The sequence below is a fragment of the Cryptomeria japonica genome, chromosome 7 (assembly GCF_030272615.1).
Source record: "Cryptomeria japonica chromosome 7, Sugi_1.0, whole genome shotgun sequence".
Taxonomy (NCBI): domain Eukaryota; kingdom Viridiplantae; phylum Streptophyta; class Pinopsida; order Cupressales; family Cupressaceae; genus Cryptomeria; species Cryptomeria japonica.
Window position 1 is genome coordinate 747,792,073 of NC_081411.1, and position 22,731 is coordinate 747,814,803.

At 36.3% G+C, this 22,731-nt stretch overlaps 1 protein-coding gene across 1 annotated transcript in view; it reads right to left on the reverse strand.

Annotated features, from left to right (window-relative positions):
- Positions 1 to 238: 238 nt before the first annotated feature.
- The window catches only part of LOC131039801 (GDSL esterase/lipase At5g45910), a 106,028-nt gene continuing 83,535 nt past the window's right edge, over positions 239 to 22,731 (reverse strand). The window contains exons 4-8 of the mRNA XM_057972639.2: positions 11,918 to 12,158; positions 11,621 to 11,833; positions 1,144 to 1,292; positions 696 to 960; positions 239 to 579 (exon numbers count right to left, since the gene is read on the reverse strand). Coding sequence (XP_057828622.2) covers positions 353 to 579; positions 696 to 960; positions 1,144 to 1,292; positions 11,621 to 11,833; positions 11,918 to 12,158 — 1,095 coding nt within the window. The 3' untranslated portion in view covers positions 239 to 352. The remainder of the gene's footprint in view (positions 580 to 695; positions 961 to 1,143; positions 1,293 to 11,620; positions 11,834 to 11,917; positions 12,159 to 22,731) is intronic.

Below are 22,731 nucleotides of genomic sequence, written 5' to 3' on the forward strand. Positions count from 1 at the left end.
AATACGTCAAGAGATATTAGTCTCAAAGCACCTATATTGAAATTATTATTAAAAATAAATAAGCACCTTGGAACTGATATCTATCGTTGTATTTTAGATAGAGATGTATTTAAGATATCTATTCTGGTCTTTATATAAAGACATTTAGATTATTTTGGATAAATAACTGTCACAAAAAAAATTGCTTGACAAATCAACCATCAGTTTTAGACCCTAGATAAAATATCAAATAATTTTCATACTAAATTCAATAGTTTTATAAGAATTAAATAAATTAAAAATCTTGTTTGATATTGAGAAGCCTTTTAAAAAACCTGTGACAACTTTGTACATCGTACATTGAATAAAATAGCTAACAATTCTTAAAAACTGAATAAAATGGTGGGCTTGTGAATTCCCCATCTATGAATTTTGAAGCAATTTTTCCATATGCAGCCTCTGTTAAATGAATTCCATCCCAATTAAAATATCTTTGAGGATTAGGGCATGATCCTACTCCAACACCACACATGCGTAGTGGGCTGAAATTGTAGAGTCCACCATATCCACAACAAGTTTGGAGAACAGGTGATTGTAACCCTGCACAATTCAAATTCCCAGTTCAATTATTGAAGTAACATCAAAATACAAAGTTATGTGCAATGAGCAAGCCAAAGAACATGAATAGTTTGAATAAGAAATTCCATCTTCCTTACCATTAGACCATGGATCCTTCAAAATTGAAATGGCTGCATTATAATAATCTGCAAAGACTATTGAAACATCTGGATGCTTTCTTTGCAGTGCATCTACCATTTGTTTCAAGATCATGTTGCTTCTCTGTGAGAATTCATTGTAGTACTTCAAACATCCCATATCATCCAACTCATCATCTATTACAGAAAGATAGGAAGGTGAACAACCAATAGGTAAATTATTTTGAATTAAAATCTTCTTCGCACCCCCTTCAATGATCAATATCTGAAAATTAAAACATAAAATCCCATCACATCAATCAATTGAAATGAAGATCTTGTAACTGAAAATTGAAAAGCATATACTATATATTACATTTAAAAAAAATTGGTTTTAAATCAAAAACAGCACATACAAGAAAATTTAAAAGAAAAAATTTAACATTAACTGAACAAATTTTATTCTGACCTCGAGTGCTTTTCGAATTTTATTAATTACTGGAACAATGAAGGTTTGCACTTCAGCTATGGATCTTCCTTGTGAAAAAGGATAGTTATAATCGTTTCCACCAATCTCTCCCATTACAAACATTGCATTTGCAAAGTGTTTATCACATTCTGCATTCAAACAATAAAATAATTAAAACAAACTACTCTCTTACAATAAAAAAGAGAATTTTAATTGAGATTTAGAAATGTCTAGACTGAAGCTCTTCTACGAATCATGCTACCAATCAAGGGTACAGAAATATTGGTGTTAGTAAGACTAAACAAATAAACCAAAAAAGCTTAAAAGCTTAAAAAACACGAGTCATTGATAAATGACAAATTAGGCTGCATCATCTTAAATCAAATTTAGTAATCTATCTAACTCTGATAATAATCTACAGCTATTATTAAAGCATCTAAATCCCTCAATAAAAGTCTATAAATATGCACTAATGATTAAAAAACTTAAATCCTTTTGGTAAACCAGACAAATAGGCAAATGAATTATTAGCATTTTAAAATTTACTTATGTAATAGAATGTGTTCAATTATAATTATGTTAAATCCTGGTATGATTAGTAGTTGTGAAAACAATCAAAGTTTATTTAAATGAAATTTAATTAAAAGTTCTTTTTTTAATTTCTTAGTTTATAAGATCAAATATTTGATATATTTTATTTAGAGAAATAAGCAGTTCCATTATGGCTTGTTGTAGCCAGGCAAATGACTGGTTCAGCTGAGCCTTACTGCTCCTCTGACTGCTATAGTGGCTATTATGTTTTTTTAGTCTTTTTTATGCTAAAGCAAGTCTTTGGCTCTCAAGTCCTTGGTGTTCTGGTTTTTAGTCTCTACATTCTTTGCCTCTTCTCTTGGCAACGCTATATTTTTTGCAGCTTGCCTCTTCTCTTGGCAACGCTATATTTTCTGCAGCTTGCCTCTTCTCTCACTGCTTCTATGGCCCCTATTCCTATAGGGATGTTGCAGCAGTACAAAGCAATGGAACTGTGCCTTACTCAAGACAGGATTAACTCTGCTACAGCAGCTTGGTAAAGCTTTGATAGTTCTCGTGTGGTTAAACACTAGAATGATATCGCTTTGAATGAAATGTCCTATGAGGAATTGACAGAGCAAATTAATTTCTTTTTTATAAAGGGTAAAGGTGTGTTTCTGACAGGCCCTAAATCTTTTTACAAGTAAAGAATGGATAAAACCATTAAGCTCCAAAGTTTGTCAGATGCATTGGTGGGAAAGTTTACAAGCATTTAGCCCTCTTATCAGATCTACAGAAAATTGGGTAGACTGTGAATGGAAGCCAAAGGTTAAAGACTCAATGGACATCTCTTTATATGGGAGGGCTTCTTCCTCACAACTTTTTCTGACCCGAAGGATAAAAACTTAATTTTTCACTCTGGACCTTGGTTCATGGGATCATGTTGATTATATCTTGATCACCAGTCAGTTGATTTTGATCTAATAGAAGAAACTAATACTTGGATGTCAGTTTGAGTAAGAATGCCCTTCGTTTCTCAACTGAAAATAAACAAAGACCAGTAGAGTTAAGACAGCATGAAGCCATATTGTTTCAAAGAGCTATGACTACTTGCAATAGCCCTACCCATAAAATCATTAAGGTAAATTTTCTTCCTAGTTGTTCACCCTTTTTTGATTGCCAATCCCGGACGCGAGGTAATCATAGGACTTCTAGTACATGTCTCATCCAAACAATCTTCTTTTTATCCTTAACTTTGGAAGGCAAGTTGAGAAAATGCTAAATCCCACACATTGGGCTCAATACATCAGACAAGCCCTCACGAATGATATTCCACTCCCTACAAGCCTCCTCTCAAACCTTCCCATCTTCAATGGTCTCTAAATAAGGAACACTATTAAAATTTTCTCCAGATTTAATACTAAACAAACAAAATGCCACCTCAATCCCACTCACCAAGGGAAACTATTCATTGAGGATAACTGAGCTCCTTTTTTCTCTTTTTCTCCAAAACTTTTGCTTCCTTCTATTGCTTAGGCAAGCAGCAGCAAAGAGGCCAAATTTATGACACACTTGGTACACAAACATGGAATCCTTATAAACAATATGTTGCACCCAATCACCCAATTTAGAGGGCAACTTAATTTTAGAAGGAAGCTCCTTACCCACATATATATATTCACATAGAATCTAGAAAACAGTAGGAATTCTGTATATTTGGTCACCATATCAAAAGCTGAAATGAACAATAGAGTTAGCAATACCCAACAACATGTCCTACTCCCTATGTTCCAATAGCAAGCCCAAGATCCCTATATTCCAATAGAAAGCCCAAGAGCCTAACCCAAAGGAGGACCTTGTTAGAACATTCCTTCTTGGGATCAAAACCTGGTTTCCATTTTTTAAGAGTCTTGACTTACCCAAAAAGCCATGGGTCATCTAAGAGAGCACAATATTTATGGTTCAAAACAGAGATAAAAAAGAAGCCATTTATCATAGCCAATGTCCCAATTTCGCCAAATAGTTTCCATTTGTAAGCCCAAATTTTTTAGAACATCAATGTTTTCCTAGCTCCTATAAACTTTCCAATGAGAGAACTCTCTTTCTTAGAGGACGACCTTACTACAATTGAATCTAAAACCCTAAGAAAAAAGCCCTTGCCATCCCCAACAGTATCAAAGATGAGGAATGACCAAGAATGGAATACGAATTACCTCTAATAGTATCAAGCCATGATTTCCTCAAAGGTATACCATTAATAAGGTCTAGAGACACCTCAAAAAAAATTTGCCTTGACCATTCTTCTCGACCTCAATACACTAATTGCCAAAACTAAAAGAGCTTATATATTTTATGATTATTAAATATTATGCATGTATGTATAATTTTAATTATCAATTATCAATTTGGAATGTAAATAATTATCAAATTTAAGGGATTTGTTTTGACTGGCTTAAAGTGGGATTTCGAAAGGGATATCATTAAAGCCTAGAAAACAAAATAATAACATAGTTGTAAACCAATAGCAACATCCACAACAAGACCACCTCACAAGGGGGAAGAAAACCATCTAACACAAAAAGTACAATTAAAACAAAAGATATGCTCGCTCAAGACAGCTTGAAGCCATAACACTCTACAGAGCTCTAAACATTACCAACATCCCAACCCACAAAATCATTGGAGATAAATTACTTCATATCTATTCTTCCTTGTGTTGTGACGTTCTCACACATTGCCCCATTGCAAATGGGGCCTCTCACTTTTTCGCTTTCTAGGCTAGCTTAGCCGTTGGTAGTTGTCGAGTCTTTGCTATTAGCCTCTTACATATAGTCGCTCAAAGATCGATCAAGTCTCTCTCTTTAGGATGAAGTGAGGTAGAACACTATCTTTGCCCTCCAAAGCTTCTAATGGTTAGCATTCTAAGATTAGACTCCAAGGTGAAGATCCCTTTGTCCCTAAATGTAATGTCCCCACTCTAGCAGATTGACCAAGTATATGTGCGTTAGCCTAGCTCTACATGGTCCCGAGGGCTAACGAAGGGTTTAAAGGGATCCTGGAGTGTTTTGGCCTAGTCATTTCCAGTTTGGGCCAAAACGAAGTTGATTTACTTAGTTTCAGGCATACTTACTATTTTTAGTAAGTCAGCAGGACACAACGGGGGCTAGTTTTGGTGATTGGATTTGATACTCCTTGGCGAGAGCTTTCCGACCAGCTATCACTCACGCTATTCGGAGTCCGATTGCTAATATATTTTAATGCCTGAAGTTTTATTAAAGTAACATTTAATTTAATTGTAAAATATTAAAGTGTTACTTTAATATTTATTTTATGGAGATATGTGTAAATCAAAGGGGCAACCAAGGGAGACATAAGTGAATATTTTAATATGTTTTATATTGAACATGTTTTATCCCACATTGCTTGAGTGAGTTGGGTCGCCCCTTGGAGAAAGAATAAAAGGGAGCTTTTGTGGCTTCATTGGGCGTGTGGAATATGAGAAGAATTTGGTGTGTGAGTTGCAGATCCGTTCTTGGCATTAGAGGACGTCTATCCTCTCTTGTGACATTCTAGACGTCATTCCCTTGGGGTTTGACCTTTGGAATCCTTTGCTATCAGCTTCATTTACAGGCAGATTGGGTGCTTTTCCAGCTACAAGCAGCAGCATTATTTGGTTGCATTTCCAACTACAGGCCGCGACACTATTCATGCGAGTACTATTCACGCGACACTATTCACGCGGGCACTATTCACGCAGCACTATTCATGTTACTGTAGCAGCAGAATTAGAAACTTTGGTTGGAACATTATGTCAAAATGCTGGAGTATTTAGTGAGTTGAAAATAACCTGCTATGTATTTGATTTTTGTTAATTCTGGAAATAATATTATAACAGCAGTAGTTCAATTTCCAGCTTGCCTATTATTGTAAATTCTTTTTAGTTCATGTTATGTGGTTTCATACCTATGCAAAGACTTAAAAACAAAAAAAAACATTGAAACATTAAACGGAGGAATAAGGAGTTGGCTGCAAACTGTTTGACTAAATTCCTATCAGCAGTGGGGTTAGTTTTTGGGCATTCTAGGGTTTCCATTACACTAAACAATTCCAATCACCATGACTAAGGATGATACTCATGAGTTAAAAGGTATGTAGGAAAGATTGAAATTATCAAAATCTCTTGGCTTAGGTCAATTAGGGTTTGAAGAGAACATGAGAAATGTAAATGAAGGTTTGTCTCATGTGCATTGAACACTTAGTGCAAATAAACTTTTGGTGGCTGATTTGGTGAAAGGGGTTTTGACAATTAAAGATGAAGTTTTGAATCATGATTTGCCTTAAAAATGAAAACGTGATAAAATCTTGACAAAATTGGAAAACAAATGGATTGCAAAGGTCCCCTAATCTGGTCGATCATGCTTGCAAAGCCACCTAAATTAGCCAATCGAGTGGAGAGGTGCAAAAGGAGTTGATTTGGCCGATCAAATTCAAAAGTTGCAAAGACATTCAAATTGACCGATCATGGTGTAGAGTTGCAAAGGTGGCTTAGAAATCCGCTTGAGTGTTGGGTGGCAAAGCTCCCTTCAAAAACCGTCTTCTAGCAAATATGGCAAAGGTCATTCAAAAATCCGCCATCATGATCATGTGGCAAAGCTCACTCAAAATGCCGCCACTAGCAAATGTTGCAAAGATCCTTCAAATTGTCGCCAAGAGAAAGAGTAGCAAAGGTGCCTTTAAATGCCACCCAAGAGCAAAACTTGCAAAGGGGTCTCAAAAGGCCGCCATGATGTCAAGAAGTAAAGGTGCTCTAAAAATCCGCCTAAGTCATTGAATTGCAAAGAACTCCAAAAATCCGCCTAAGAGAAAAACTTGCAAAGGAGTTGTCAAAAGCCGCCATGATGAAGACTTGCAAAGGGGTCTCAAAAATCCGCCATGATGATCAAGTTGCAAAGCTCCCTTGAAAAGCCGCCCAAGTAAAGACTTGAAAAGGTCTCTTAAAAATCCAATCAAGTGTTGAGTTGCAAAGCTATCTCCGAAAGCCAATTCCAGACAAGACTTGCAAAGAGACCCCAAAATACCACCCAAGTCAAGGAGTGCAAAGCAACCTCATAATCTTGCCAAAGCTAGTTCAAAGCTAAGTGAATTTGCCATACATCGCATCAGACCTCACAAACGTAAAATCAGATCTAAGCCATAAAGTTAGACCTCAAAAGGTGGAATGAAATCTCCAAATATGTGACTCGAGGCCTTGGAGCACTTCAAAATCAGATATGGGAATGAAAGATAGAATCACCATTTTATCATCGTTTTGAAGATATACCAAATTGTAGATTTGTGAAATCTATCCATGTGTGTTTAATACCATCCTTGTTTATTTTGCAGGTGACAAAGGATGAAGATACGAACTGCAAACAACATCAAGAACAATTCAAAAGCATGGAAGAAGATTCAAGACATTGTAAAGATGAAAAAGACTTCAAACATACCAATCATCGCAACACGACGAAGTCAGGACCTTGGAGCTTGAAGAAAAGATAACATAGATAATGATGAAGGAAAGTTTTACAATCTTGAATTCCCTTCGAGAATCCAAGAACCAAAGTCAGTACAATGAGGAAGTCAAATCCAACCAGATGCATAATTCATCAAGTATATCATGAACAAGGGAGGATCAATCAAGGTCATCACATAGTCTACATCAAACATGATCAAGGAAACAGATAGTTTCAAAAGAGTTAATCAAAGTTTGTTAGATCATAATGATGCTTCTCATCATCATCACACTGAGCAAACTGGATAATGTTGATTATCAAGAGATATTGTTCAACATTCCTTCATGATGACATATCAAGTCTACAAGCAAGTTGAGATGGCATCCTAATCATCATTCCACGAATTAGAGGCATTCCACGTCACCATGTCTAGATGCAATGCACCAAGTTCATCCATGGGGACACAAACTCCAATGTACCTACCTTCACTGTCTATTGGTCAAATATTCAAGAGGAGACATGTGTCCAAATATTGTAATTATTTCATTGGCCAAAATAAGAGTTTGTTGTAACAAACCCTAATTAGGGTTTTCATTTTGTAATCTTGGCCATTGATTGTGGATCAATCTAAGCCTTTGAATTGTAATGAGCTCTCTATATAAGGCTCAAACTTCTCATTTGTGAATAGACAATAATAGAGGTTAATAGTGAATAGTAGTTAGCAATTTGAATAGAAGTTAGATTAGGAGAAAGCAAAGATTGTTGCTAAAATCTTGTTGTAAAGAGCATATGATTTCATTGAAGCTATGGTGAATTAATGTGTTATTTCAACAAGTTGCATGGTCTCTACTCAATTCATTTGTTTCCATGTTGATTCGATGAATGAAAGGAATTGTGAGTGATTAATGATGAAATTCATATATCCATACCACTAGCAATTTGCTGATTGTAAATTTGCCTTGTGTGGTCAACTAGAATATTTGAATGAGCTTAAGTTCAATTGTTATCCAATCATTGATATGCATTCAATTAATGGTGTCTATGCTTGATAATGATTTGAAAATCATCTAATTTCCTTAGAAGATTGCACTAAGCCTTGTAGAGTTGTTCGTTGATGGCGAAGCAAAGCTTAGTTGAATTTGACCTAATCATTCATCATCTCTTTCATTCTTAGGAGTAGCGTCGTCTTCCTAAACCCTATGTCTTTTGCCATTTTTTATTCTCCACGCAAGTAGATAGAATCTAAGTTCTGGCAGTTCAAGTATTCAATTATTCAACGTAAGGCCCCTTGATGAAACAACAATCACAATGACTAACTGTGCTTGTCTACACGTCGTGACCCAACATTTATGTACCTTGGAGTTATCTCAAGTGATCCTGGTGCCAATCTTTAGCATTTGAGAGACTTTGATCAAGAGAGGATAAGATACTTTTGGGTATTTTATTTTGTGTTCACATGTGCCTAAAAAACACATCAACACCTTGTTTAATTGTCAATTTTGAAACAAAAGAATACATAAGACTCCTAGTAAACTTCTAATTCAATTCTACCTTCCTTTTTCCTTGATTATAGAAGGTGAGACGGCAAGAATTTGAATTCCAAACAAGGGGATGATGACATAATCTTCCTAGATCTCACCAACCAAGCCCTCACTAAAAATTGTCCACTCCCTATAATCCTCCTCTAAAATTCTCACATCTAAATGAGACTTGCTAATGGTCTCAAAAACAGGAACATTATTAAAATTTTCTCTAGAATTAATCCTATCCAAAGGGGCAATTCTCATCATCATAACTCATCATGGGTGTTGTTTGTAATTAGGGCTGGCGGATTCCAATTGCCTTGGGCAACATTGGAATCCGCCTAAGGGGGCCAGCCCCTTCTCCAACATATAGGGTCAGGCCCCATACCTCTCAGCTCCACCTAAAAGGTCCCCACGCTACACCCAAACCCAACACGCCACCATGATAGGGCCGACCCTATCCATTTCGCTTAAAAGGAATTAAATAAATTAATATGTTTAAATTGCAAAGAAGGCCGACATGATTAGAAGTATTGCAACTCCTATAAATAAAGCATATACTTCACATAACATTCATCCATTCAGTTTTGCAAGAAGATGCGAAATATATTCTAAGGAAGCGAAATATATATTCAAGGCAGTTGATAACTGCGAACTACATTAATAGGAGACAGCGAACTTCATCAAAGGCAGCAGATCACCACCAAGATATAGAGAACTCCATTGAAGGCTCAAACAAACCCTATAGAAGGACTGGGAACTAGTTGAAAGGTGCAGCTACCCTTGTTACGCACAGCAAGTCAGATTAGAAGGACTGCAAATCATGATCTCCATCAGGAAACTAATTGTGTAGACTTCTATGTCATCTTCCTTGTGACTGCAACATCTATACTCCAGATAAGTGTGTAATTATCAGTTGAATTCAAAACCATAATCAGATCTAAGGATCTTTTCTGGCTGGGTTTTTCCTCCTAGGAGGTTTTCCCAGGGTAACTGTGCTTTGTCTTTATGCATTCATTTCCTTTACTATGCTTAAATCTGGAAAACAATAAATCTAATTAACCTAGTTAGAAACTAATTCTGATTTTCTGAGTTTTATCCAATCTGAAAGTACTAAAACTAACAATGGGCTCATTTGACTAAAGATGAAACGACTCCTCTTTTTCTTTTTTCCTTCAATAAATTTGCCTCCTATTGATTGGAATAGCAGCAGCAGCACAGCTAAAGTTATGGTACTTTAGGCACACAAAAGAAGAATCCATACAATCTATTGCACCCAATCTCCCAATTTAGAGTACAACAAGACCAACCAACAAAGGAAGCTCCTTATCTACATCAACATTCATATAAAGTTTGGAAAACAACAAACATTTTCTATATTTGCTTGCCACATCAAAAGTTATGAGATAACCAAAAATGTAAGCAATACCCATCAAGACCTCCTCCCTATATTCCAATGACAAGCCTAGAAGCCTAACCCAAACAAGGACCTTGTTAATGCTCTCCTTCTCAAGATCGAAACCTGATTTCCATTTCTTAAAGAAGAACCCTGATTTACCATAAAACCACAAACCATTCTAAAGGGTCACGACTCAGAACACAATCTTCATGGTTTGAAAAGGAGATAAAAAAGAAGCCATGCATGTCAAGACCTGTACTTAGCCATAGAGTTTCCATTTTCATTGAGCCCATTTTTTAAAAACATCAATGTTTAACCTAACTCCTAAAATTTTTCCAATAAGTGGGCTCTCCAATCTAAAAGACAACCTTTCAACAATTGAATAAGAACCCTAAAAATAATATTATTTTCGTTCCCATCTAAAACCAAAGCTACGGACTAAGTAGGTAAGAAGCAAGATTTACAATAATAGCATCAACCTAGGATTTTCTCAAAGGTCACCCACTCAAAAGACCAATTCTGTTGGAGAAGCCCCAAGACACCTAGCTTGAACCATTTAACCCAACCTCAACACTCCAAGCACTAGTGCTGCCAAAACCTTGCAATGCAACATCCCTTGCCTTCAAACAAGAGCATCAAAATTGCCACCTCTATCCTTGTTGGAGCACAGCATCTCTACCACCACGTAAGGGGAAAGAGGAACCCCACACCTTGTTGCATATCCAACACAACTTGCAACCCACAACCAAAGCTTGTGAAACAGCCAACAATAGATGAACGACTAGAAACACTCTTAAACACATGAGGGGGTAAGAAATCCACATCTCAACCCTTGTCTCACATCATCCAAGGCTACAAGTCCCTTCTAAACAAGAATGACAATGGAAGCCTTGACACTCGAGAGAGCACACCTTCTCAGCAAGCTCATCCTGACTTGAAAACAAATCTAAGTAGTTTTTACAAGCTTCCATCTCGAGATCGATAAATCTTTCTTCCCCGTCATCCAATGAACCTTTCCACTCATCTACATCCTTCTCATCTACATCTGCCTAGCCATTGCCTTGTTCTTCCTCTTTGACTACAACGTCTTGGTCATCCCCATTCAAAAGACCAGCACAAGGAAGCTTACCACTCAATGCCATTTTTAAAATCATTGTAAATTTGAAAGATTTTTTAAATGCACTTATTATTATAATTATTTCTCTTGATACAACTAAAAAAAATATGACCACTTTATTAAAAAAATATATAAAAGAAACTTAGAAACTAACTGTTCAATTTTTGACTAGGAAACTCATTTTTCTAATTTTAAATGAAAAAAAATTTTAAAAAAACTTATTGTATTTCTTAAGTAAATCCTTTACATGGCTTTAAAGTTTAAACTAATATTTGGTATAATTTTAAAAAAACTTTAGCTGTTGCCAATCTATGTGTCAACCTATAACTTGCTGCAGTTTTATGTCTTACCTAGCAGTTTGTATTCTGATGGTCTTTGACTGTTACCAGTATTTGGTAATCTTTTACGAAGCTTAATTGAATTAAAAAATGCATACCTTTAAAACGTGAACAATAAACTTTCTTGTAGTGCAAGAACCAATGTACTTGTGTATCCAAGGAAAATTGTGGGAAAAGTGCTCCAATTCTTCTTCTTTTAAAGAAAGATGGGCTTAGAGCTGTAGCTCCTGCAACTGCAAAATTTGCACCACCACTAAAATCTGCAGTGTTTCGTAGAAAAGGATTTAACCATGGTTGACCAAGAGCTTCAGCTGTAAAGCACCACGAAATTTAGCATTAGCAGATTTAGTTTGGAAATACAAACTAGTAGATTTGAGAAAAATCAAGTTGCATACCAATAAAGTCAATAATTAATCGCCCATCTGAACAACGACCAGTTGGATAACCCAATGTTTCACCATATGGAAAGCGGCCGATTAGTTGACCAGGTGCTGAAATCAACAGATTTCCTGTGTCTGCCAAGGAGTCTCCAAAACTATAAATTGCACACTTACAATCTCCCAATCGAATTTGTGAGGAGATCCACAAGACAAACAATATAAATCTTATTAACTTCATTCTTGCACCACTCTCAACCTGCAAGGTTCACCACTCTCAAATTGTAAATTTTTGTTTTGGAAAGATAGTACCACACAGTTAAAATTTTCATGTTTAATTGCTCTTGCTGCACCTAATTGTGTAATTGACTGTGTACTGGGTTATACACAATTTATATCTTTATTCTGTAACAAAAATTCTTTTTCAACGAAAGCTTCTTTTTCAATAAAAGCTTCTTTTTCATCAAAAAAAGATAGAAAAAAAGCAAATAGTTTGTCAACATAAAAATTTAACTCATAAAACATGTAATTGTTTTTATTCATCAAATATATATAACATAAAAATATACATATATAAATCTAATGGTTAAAATTGTAGTTCAAAAGCAAAATTTTATTTTTATGCATGTAGAGTTCCTCTTTTACATAATAAATAAATTTCTAATATAATATATATTTTTATTTTAAAGTTAACAAGTGGTTTAAAGAAGGGGATGACCCCACAACACAGCGGTTAGCTGCAAGCCTCCTACATGGGAGGTCTCGGGTTCAAGTTTTCTCGAGGCCCATGTGTCCCACACATAGGTAATGGAGAGATAAGGCGATGCCTGGGTGTGGAAGACAGAATGGCACAAGGAGATACAAGGGTGTTATTGCTGAACAAACATGAGGATGAGGCCCCTCAAAAATGTGGTCTCACTGGTTCATAGCTCCAGTCAAAAGCGAATACCGCTTCGGCTGTGATAGATCAAAAATAAAAACAAGTGGTTTAAAGAAGTGTGTTAAATTTATATCTTAATAAATTAAAAAAAATTAATTTAATACAAAAATTACAATTCACATTTTATTTCAAGATTACCTTTAATCAGTTAAATCCCCTTCCTAATTAAAAAATCATATTGAACAAGATCATTGTCCAATTGTAAAAACCATATCCAAACTATTAGAAGAACAATAAAAGCAGCATATAACTCCAACATAATGTACCATGCATAAAAAATTTAAGATTTTTTTTAAACAAAGATGACAATAACAAGTTAAATATAAAGGTGGTTTTAAATTATTCATTTGTTTTACCTCTCTCTTTGCTTTTATGCCATAAAATCTGTGTTGACTCTTGTGGATTTGCTATATAATTTTACTCTTGTAGCATTGCTGTCTGAAGTGATCAAATGTCAATATTATCATTGGTCAGACAACAAAAATTTTAGCATCCAAATTTTAAATTCAAAAAAGAAATGATAGGAATCATGCCACTGACATATGTGTGATCCACGTCTGAGGCATAATTTGAATGTAGCTAGTTACTATTTGTTCCAGCAATGCTTACTGGTTATATTTATAAAAGACTTTTAGTTTTCAATATCAGAAGGGGTTAAAGAAACAGACCTCAACACTACGTAAAAATATGAATTAGAAGACCAGAAATAGTCATTGCAATTGCAACAAATTGAGAACAGTAATCAAATCTCACAAATATTACTTTGAGTTCATTTTGCATGGATCTTAAAACCTATTCCAAATCAGGGTATCCTGGCCAAGACAAAAAGGGTTTGGCTTTATTTTCCTCCAATTTCTTTTACCATTAAGGCATAAATAGAAGTTAATTAGTTTAAATTTTAAATGCATTTCTATATTCTACATAAATTGAATACATATTAAAATCAAACTGTCGGACAAATGCAGAGTATTTGAAGTCCATATCCTGAAGGAGTGTGTGTTTACCATTGCACCAGTAGCAAACAAAATATTTTAGAAGTCATAAATGAGTCCTGATAAATAGAAATCCTAGGCAACTTCAAAATGCTCAAAACACAAACAAATTAATCTCTGCATATATTTGTGTTAAATTAAGTTGGAACTAAGTGCAAAATTCCAAGAGATGTGAATTAAAAATGTTGAGAAATGTAATGTCCCCACTTTGAAATAGAATTTAATAATAAATGATAATAATAAAATTAAAACATTAAAAATTAAATTAAAATATAAAATAATATAATTAAATATGATTAATTAAAAATTAATTAAGTTAATGAAAAGTCAAAAGTCATGAAAGGAAAAGTTGTGACTCCCTCAACATTGAGATATAAAAGGGAGAAGAGAACCTCATTTGAGAGGGGATAATTTGGAAATGAGAAGTGCAGATCTGATTTAAATAATAAGTGCACATCTGATTATGAAAGGCTGTGTCCCTTTCAAAGGGTAGAAATAATGAAGAGTTGCACTCTTTCCAAAGGGCATACATGATGAAGAGGTGTGACCTCTCCCAGAAATGGAGGGATATAAAGGGGAATAAATCGCTGAGGAAAAATCACGTCTGGACTTCAGTCTGAATATACACTGCTCTAATCACTAGCCATTGGTTGACATCCACTGCATACGAACAACCATAGCCACGTTGGAAGCAAAATCATGGAAGGAGGGAAGCATACCCAGCATATCCAGGATACACCACCAGCAAGTAATCGGTTCACCCTAAACCATAGTAAATACTTCATGAATAATGTCGTAGAATTCGAATCATACCGCAAGATAAATTTAAATAGAATAGCCGGTAAATAACAGAGATACATTCTAAATTAACAGAGATGCATTTATAATCAAAGTTGCAGAGATACATTCAGAATTAGCATAATAGAGATGCACCCAGAATTGTAATGACACTTCCAGAGACAGAGATACATTCAAGATTATATTATAATAGCGATATATTAGTGATGTTAAATAACAAATTACCATAAGATTGTAGAGATACACTCAGAATTAAAACAGAGGAAATAGAGATTGCTTCAGAGGAAATTTACAGAGCTAGGGATCATTGAGGCATTTCAGAGCAGAGTTGAATGCCAAGATTCCAAGAGGAATCCAGAGAGAGAGATTCATAGGGAATCTCTTAGAGACAATATATATATTGTAAAGATTAACCATATGCATATGTTAGAGCTAGAGAGGCTTGAGCAGGGGTGGGATCTCTGCCAAGCTTTGAGAGCATTAATGATTTCACTCATTAATAGAGATCCCAAATAGAGACCTTAGGAGGACGACATCTTGGATTGCTCCTAACTGAGAAGTGTTTCTCAATAGAGGGTTGGGTCAATCCAGGTAAAGGTCCAACTAAGTATTGTATCCTTTTTATAGATAACAATAAATTAGTTTAACATTATTTGTTAAATATGTAGAATAACGTATCGCATTCTTTCTTGTATAATTGCACAAATAAATATATATGTTTAATTACCTTTCATATTGTTTGTATACTAACGTTTGTTTGCAGGACTTGGATGCCAAATAATCCAATCGCCAACTGGGAACATTACAAGAAATGGTTTGCAATGGTTTATAATTAAAATAGTAAATAAGAGATGAGTGGGAACATGGTGTTGAATCATCAACGAGCAGAAACAGTCAGGAGGATGAAGATGGGGAAGACAACCATGAAGATGGAATTGATTTTGAGTAGGGAGAAGTGGAGGATGAGTAAAATGGTTCCTTGGATAAGGAGGAAGAGAAAAGACTTAGTGATCTCTGGTTTGAGGTCTCTATCAAAGAAACTCCGAGCATTTTCTGCAGTGGAGACATTGTCATATCCCCTAGGAACCATGTTAATAATTTTGCATGACCATAGTCCCGATGTAATTTGGGCTAGGGGAGGAGTTCTGGACCTTTTTATATGGACATGTGTGTCTGTGTGCCAATTGTGAACTTGATGCTAATATTATTGAATATAATTGTTGTCTTTGTTATGCTATATGTAATTTAATGCATTTATTTTGTTTAGACTAACTCGGACTAATAATGTGTGGGTGGACTTGTGTGAGGTTTGTCGTTGGTTGCAGGCCCAGGAGTGCAATATGAAATAGATTTTGTGGTTTTGTCATTGAAGGACAGGTAGTTCAGTGTCATCCTTGTATCAAGGTCTTTGGTTAACCCTTGCAATCATTCAGATTTTCACAATCCAGTTAAATTGAAACTTGCAATTTATTTAATAATCTCTTTAGGAAGATTAGCGAGTCTAGCAAGAATTGTTTGAGCTATTGTAAAATACTAAGACCCTAGACATTTATTTAATCACTATGGATTAGTCATTACTGATTATGTCTATAACGTCTTAACTATGTCTTTGTTAAATAAAGATGTTAAATAATAAATTTACCAAAGAATAATTCAATGAATTTAATATATAATAAATATATTAAGTGATGAATAACAATAAAATATAAATATAAACATAAATAAATAAATAGAAACATGTGTAAATAATTAAATATATAACTTGCCGGTAAAGGGTGTGAATAAAAATAATAGTTGATAAATGGTCAACTATTGAGTGCATAAGGGAAGGAAGAAATAAAGCAAGCAAAGGAAAAGATATTAAGGAAAATGCATGCACAGGTAGGAAGGGCACGAGAGAAAAATAAATTTTGGAGAAGCTATGCAAGACAGGAGAGTAAATAAGCATGGCTGAAGGCATGGGAGAGATGAATGGAGGACAAGAGGAGCACTTTGCCATTAAAAACGTTATGGCATTCATGCCTGTAAAGACTGGTATTGTCAGAAAAGGAAGAACTAAATTGTTAGGCAAGCTTAAAACTCTGCGACCTATTATGATTGAGATCATTAGTATCCATTTTGTGCTGGGAAGGAGAAAAACATGTGGGATTGCAGCCAAGGTGAAGAACCAAGAAGAAAGTTGCAGGTTTAGACACTGGGAAAAACCATAGGACTTCATTAATCCAGGTCATTTCTTTTAATTGAATTCCTATTTTCTATTATGGTTCAATGAACAAAATTTCAATATCAGTAATTAGGATTTTGTTGTGACTACCAAGTGTTGTGGGTTTGTGTATTCAACTTAAAAAAAAATCTTAGATTCCCTATTGTTGATGTGTTTTTCATGCACATGCGAACACAGAATAAAATACCAAGGTATCTTATCCTCTCTTGAACAAAGTTTCCCCGAATGCTGAAGATTTCGCCTAAGGATCAATCGAGGCAACTCTAAGGTTCTGGTATGTAGGTTCTCTACCTGTGGATAAGCTTTGTTGGTGTGATGTGATTATGCTGGAATCACAAGGGGACTTATGTTTGATGGCCTGAGTGTTTAATCTGTTGGAACTTGAATCCTATCTACTGGCTGGAAGATAAAGAAATATCAAAAGATACAGGGCTCAGAAAGTCTACTCTAAGACTAGAATGCGAGAAGATGGATGAATGACTAGTTGGAGTCCTATTGGGCTAGTTCTCACCATCAGGCTGAACAATTCAACACCAACTCAGTGCGATCTTCTAAGGGATGCTTCGAATATGTTCAAATCATACACTGATCACCATTCAAGATAATGCATGAACAATAGACGTGTAACGACTTGATATTAAGTTCATTCTATGCTAGTTGACCACGCAAGGCGCACTTACAATCAGCAAGGGGCTAGTGGTTTGGACTAGGCGGATTCCACGCGAGTGCATTCAATAACTTCCTTCATTCAATCTAATTATCTATCATCTAAAATGAAGATTTGACAAGAGACCATGCAAATTGCAAAGAAACAACACATTTCACCATATCTTCAATGAAAATGGAGTCTTTTTACAACCAAGGCAACAATTTCTTGCCTTCTCTTGCTAATCTACTCTATTGCTATTCTATTCACTATTCTAGCTACTAACTCTTAGCTCCTAGCTATTAACCCTTACAAATGAAGAGCCAGAGCCTTATATAGGGAGCTCTTTACAATTTGATGGCTCTGATTGATTGAGAATGAATGGCTAGGATTACAAGATAGAAACCCTAATTAGGGTTTGTTACAACAAACTCCTTTAGCCAATAAGAAAATTGCATTCCATGAATGTGAGCCAATAGATGTCACGGGTAGGTGCCTCAAAGTTTGTGCCATCACTGGTGAGTCAGGTACATTGAATCTGGTCATGCTGAGGTGGACTTATCTGACTAGAGGAATAGTGATTGGGATGCCACCTTGTCTTGCGTTTGTGCTTTGGTTGATCTTCCTTCATCCTTGTTGTACTTAATGAATGATGTAACCCCTTGGCTCCCATATGTTTGATGAAGCCTTTTTATGGTCAGATCACTCCTTAGTAGCCTACTTCGCCTTGAAATGCTTACAGGATCTTTCTTCTGATATCATGTGATCTCTTTGAGGATAGTTTGCTCTATTGCTTGCGACCCTTTGAACACTTGAAGTCTTCCAACGCTTTCCTTTGAACATATTTGGAAGTGGATTAGCATGTCTTTGCCTTTTGAAGTGATGGGATGTAAAAATGTGAAGGATTTTGTCCTAAAACTAGAATTTCGCTCCTGACCCTTTCAAAGGATCCAGAGCGAAATTCTTGATAAACCTCTTTTGCTTCCATGTTTAGGCTACAAACCTTGTTCCTTGAGCGAAGAGTGGTGTATTTTTACCTTGCAAAGAAGAGTGGAGTTGAAAAGATGAAGAGTCAAGCCTAGAGTTGAAATTTCGCTCCTGACTCTTCCAAAGGGTCCAGAGCGAAATTTCACAAAACTACTTTTTCTCTCAATTTTGTGCCAAGTCAAGTGTGGACCAAGATGAATTAGGATTGGAGATGTCTTTGGGCATAACTTTGGGTCGCTAAAAATCAACAAATGTGAAAGAATTAAGCAAAATCAAGGATTTTGCTCCTGACCCTTCCAAAGGGTCTAGAGCGAAAATCCTAAAACCTATTCCATCCTCCAAAGTTTGTGTCAAGACAAGCCTAGGCCAAGGTGAGAGAGGTTGGGAGATGCCCCTAGGATTGTCCTGGAATGGGTTTTGGCCATCGAAGATGAAGATTTTAGGCTAGGACAAGGATTTCGCTCCTGACCCTTCCAAAGGGTCTAGGGCGAAATCCTAAATAGGTCCTGTCCCTGGCCATGGTTTTTAGCGAAATTCTCCTTTTTAGCCATTTTGAAGTCAAGCAAGTGTTGTCATGTTGAGAGATAGATCCAAAGGTGAGAATCAAGTAAGAACAAAGTGAGAGGAATGGAGTTGAATGAGGGAAAACAAGCAAGAAATGAATTTCGCTTCTGACCCTTCCAAAGGGTCCAGGGCGAAATTCTTCAAACCACCTATTTTTCGCTTGATTGAAGCCAGAACTTTGATCCCTATGGCATGATTGGAAGAAAAGTGATGTATTATTGCCTTGCAAGATAGCCTTGCAAGATAGATTGGAGTGAGGGAAATGAAATATCAAGTGAAAAACTTGAATTTCGCTCCTGACCCTTCCAAAGGGTCCAAAGCGAAATTCTCAAAATGTCATTTTTCCTTCAAGTTTGTGCTAGGCCACGACAGTGATCAAGGTGAATTGGACTTAAAGATGGCCATAGGCATGTGTTTGAATAGGTTACAAGTCCAAGAGGTAAGGATTTTGAGCTAAAGAATGAATTTCGCTCCTGACCCTTCCAAAGGGTCCAGGGTGAAATCCTTTGAAAGTCCTATTTTTCACCTTGTTTGAGCTAGGCAAAGGGCTAGTTGTGAGATTATGATGAGAAGAGGTTTGAAGGCTAGACCTAAGATTATGAAATGATGAAATGAGGTCTAAATTGGCCAAGAATGCAAATTTCGCTCCTGAACCTTCCAAAGGGTCCAGAGCGAAATTCTTATAGGGCCTGTCCTTGGGGAGAATCTTGAGTAAACTCCATTTTGATGTCTTCTTGTTAATGATTTAAGGTAGAAAATGCTATGTTAGAATGAATTTATTATGTGTCCTTAATCATCTTATGGTTTGTTTTGCAGATGAAAGAAGACCAGGCTAGGACAAGGATGACCTCTTCCAGTCCATCATCATCAAGGACGTTCCACATGCAAAAAGGGAGGATTCAATGTGCTTTGAAGCGTTGGAATACTAGGGGTGTTCACGGAGTTCAAGTTAGCCTCAAGACCTCATTCTACCACAAGATGACAAAGAAAGGCTTCGCCAGCACTTCAAGGCAAGGTATGCTACCGGAGAAGGAAGACTTGACGATAAGAAAGCCTCATCAAGCACTTGGGAGTAAAAGAGGTACATCATTCATCAAATTGAGACAGAAAGGAGATCAACCAAGACAGACATCAGACAAGGTGGCATCCCAGTCATTGCTCCTCCAGTCGGATTGGTCCACCTCAGCGTGTCCAGATTTAATGTACCTGACTCATCGAGGACAGCACAAACTTCAAGGCACCTACCCCTGCTTCCTATTGGTCCTCGCTCCGGGAATGTAATTTTCTAATTGGCTAGAGGAAGTTTGTTGTAACAAACCCTAATTAGGGTTTCTATCTTGTGATCCTAGCCATTGGTTCTAAGTCAATCCGAGTCGTTCGTTTGTAAAGGGTTCTTTATATAAAGCCCTGGCTCCTCATTTGTAAAGGTTAATAGTTAATAGTTAGCTAATAGTGAATAGTCAGAGAGTAGGAAATAGTTAGAGTAGAGTAGAAAGAGAAGGCAAAGATTGTTGCCAAGATGTTGTTGCAAAAGACTTGTAAACTTCATTGAAGAAATGGTGAATTCTATGGGTTGATTCAACAATTTGCATGGTCTCTATACTTCTCAAATTTGATTTCAAGTTATTAGGTGAATGGAAGAAATTTGTATGATCAACGGTGAAATTCATATATCCATACTACTAGCGGTTTGTTGATTGCAGACTTGCCTTGCGTAGTCAACTGGAATCATTCAGCTTAAGCTTAACTTCAATTATCGCTTCTTCATTGATATAGATCAACCTGACGATGTCCATGCTTGTAGCGGTGATCTAAACATCATAAAGCTTTCCTTAGAAGATCGCACTAATCTTGTGGAGATGATCCTAGGATGTCAAAGCAAGACTTAGTTAGAATTTCATCAAAGGTCATTCATTGCTCTTACGTTCTTAGTGTTAGAAATAGATCCCGTTCCAACCCTTATCCTTTTTTCTTTTTTCAAAATCAAAGGCCAATGAAATTCCACGTTCCAATAATATCCAAAGCAAATCAGACGTTCAGGTCATCGAAAGTATGTCCCCTTGTGATTCCAGCAAAATCACATCGTACCGCAAAGAGCTTATCCTCACGTAGAGAACCTACATATCAGAACCTTGGAGTTACTCTGACTGACCCTTCGGTGAGATCTTCAGCAATCAGGAAACTTTGTTCAAGAGAGGATAAGATACTCAAGGTATTTTATTCTGTGTTCGCACGTGCATAAAAAACACATCAACACCTATGTGGGCCAATGTCTGTACCATCATTAGGGGGGTTCCTTTACTATGTAATATTCATTGATGACTTCTCCAGGAAGACCTGGATCTATTTTCTTAAACGTAAAGAATCGGAAGAGATTCTCAAGAGATTTAAGGAATTCAAATCTCTCTCTAAAAACTCTTCCGAAAGGAAAATAAAAACCTTAAGGACTGATAATGGGAGGGAATACACCTCAGACATTTTTAGAGAATTTTGTAAAGATGTTGGGATTAAGAGGGAGTTCACTGTCCCCTACAACCCCCAACAAAATGGGGTTGCTGAAAGGAAAAAATAGAACCATTGTAGAAGCAGCCAAAGCCATGCTTCTTGACCAAAACTTAGAAACTCATCTTTGGGCAGAAGCCTCCAACACTGTTGTATACATACAAAATAGATGCCCTCGTTCCCACATTGAAGATAAAACTCCTGAAGAAGTTTTCACAGGTATAAAACCTAATATCACTCACTTCAGGATATTCGAATGCCCTATTTATATTCATATACCTAAAGAGAAAAGAACAAAACTAGAACCTTCTGGAAGAAAAGGAATCTTTGTTGGGTATAGTGAAACTTCTAAAGCCTATAGGGTATTTGTACCTGGACATAGTAATATTGAACTTAGTAGAGATGTAATATTTGAAGAAGACATAGCTTTCAATAGGGGTAGATACTCTATTGAGTCAGAAACTTATGCTCCATCTTCAGACCTAGAAAAGGATCCTGTTCCTAAGGTTCAGAGGGAGTATTCAGAAGAGAATGAGAATGAAGTTCAAATTCCACACCAGGAAAACCCTAAGAAAAGAACACTATGGGTTCACAAAACAGTGGAAGATGCAAGGAACTTTGTAGCTCCTTCAGGGACCTTTAGAGAAAGTAAGAGGCCCCAAAGATTCACTAGCTATGTAGCCTTAATGAATGATCTCTCCAAATCAGAACCTTCTAATGTATCAGAAGCACTTAAACATCAAGTATGGAAAGATGCCATGTCAGAGGAATATCAATCCATCTTAAACAATGATGTTTGGGAAATTGTTCCTAGACCAAAAGGAAAATCCGTTGTTTCATCCAAGTGGCTATTCAAAATCAAACATGTTGTAGATGGTAGCATAGAGAAACATAAAGCCAGATTTGTAGCCAGAGGGTTCTCACAGAAAGAGGGAATAGACTATGATGAGACTTTCGCTCCAGTTGCTAGATACACCTCAGTCAGAGCAGTACTAGCCATTGCAGCAACCAAAGGATGGATGTAAAGACTGCTTTCTTGAATGGGAAAATTGAGGAGGAAGTCTATTTAGAGCAACCAGAAGGGTTTGAGATCCACAATGCAGAATCACGTGTGCAGATTAAAGAAAGCCCTATATGGACTGAAACAAGCCCCCAGGGCCTGGTATGAAAGAATTGACA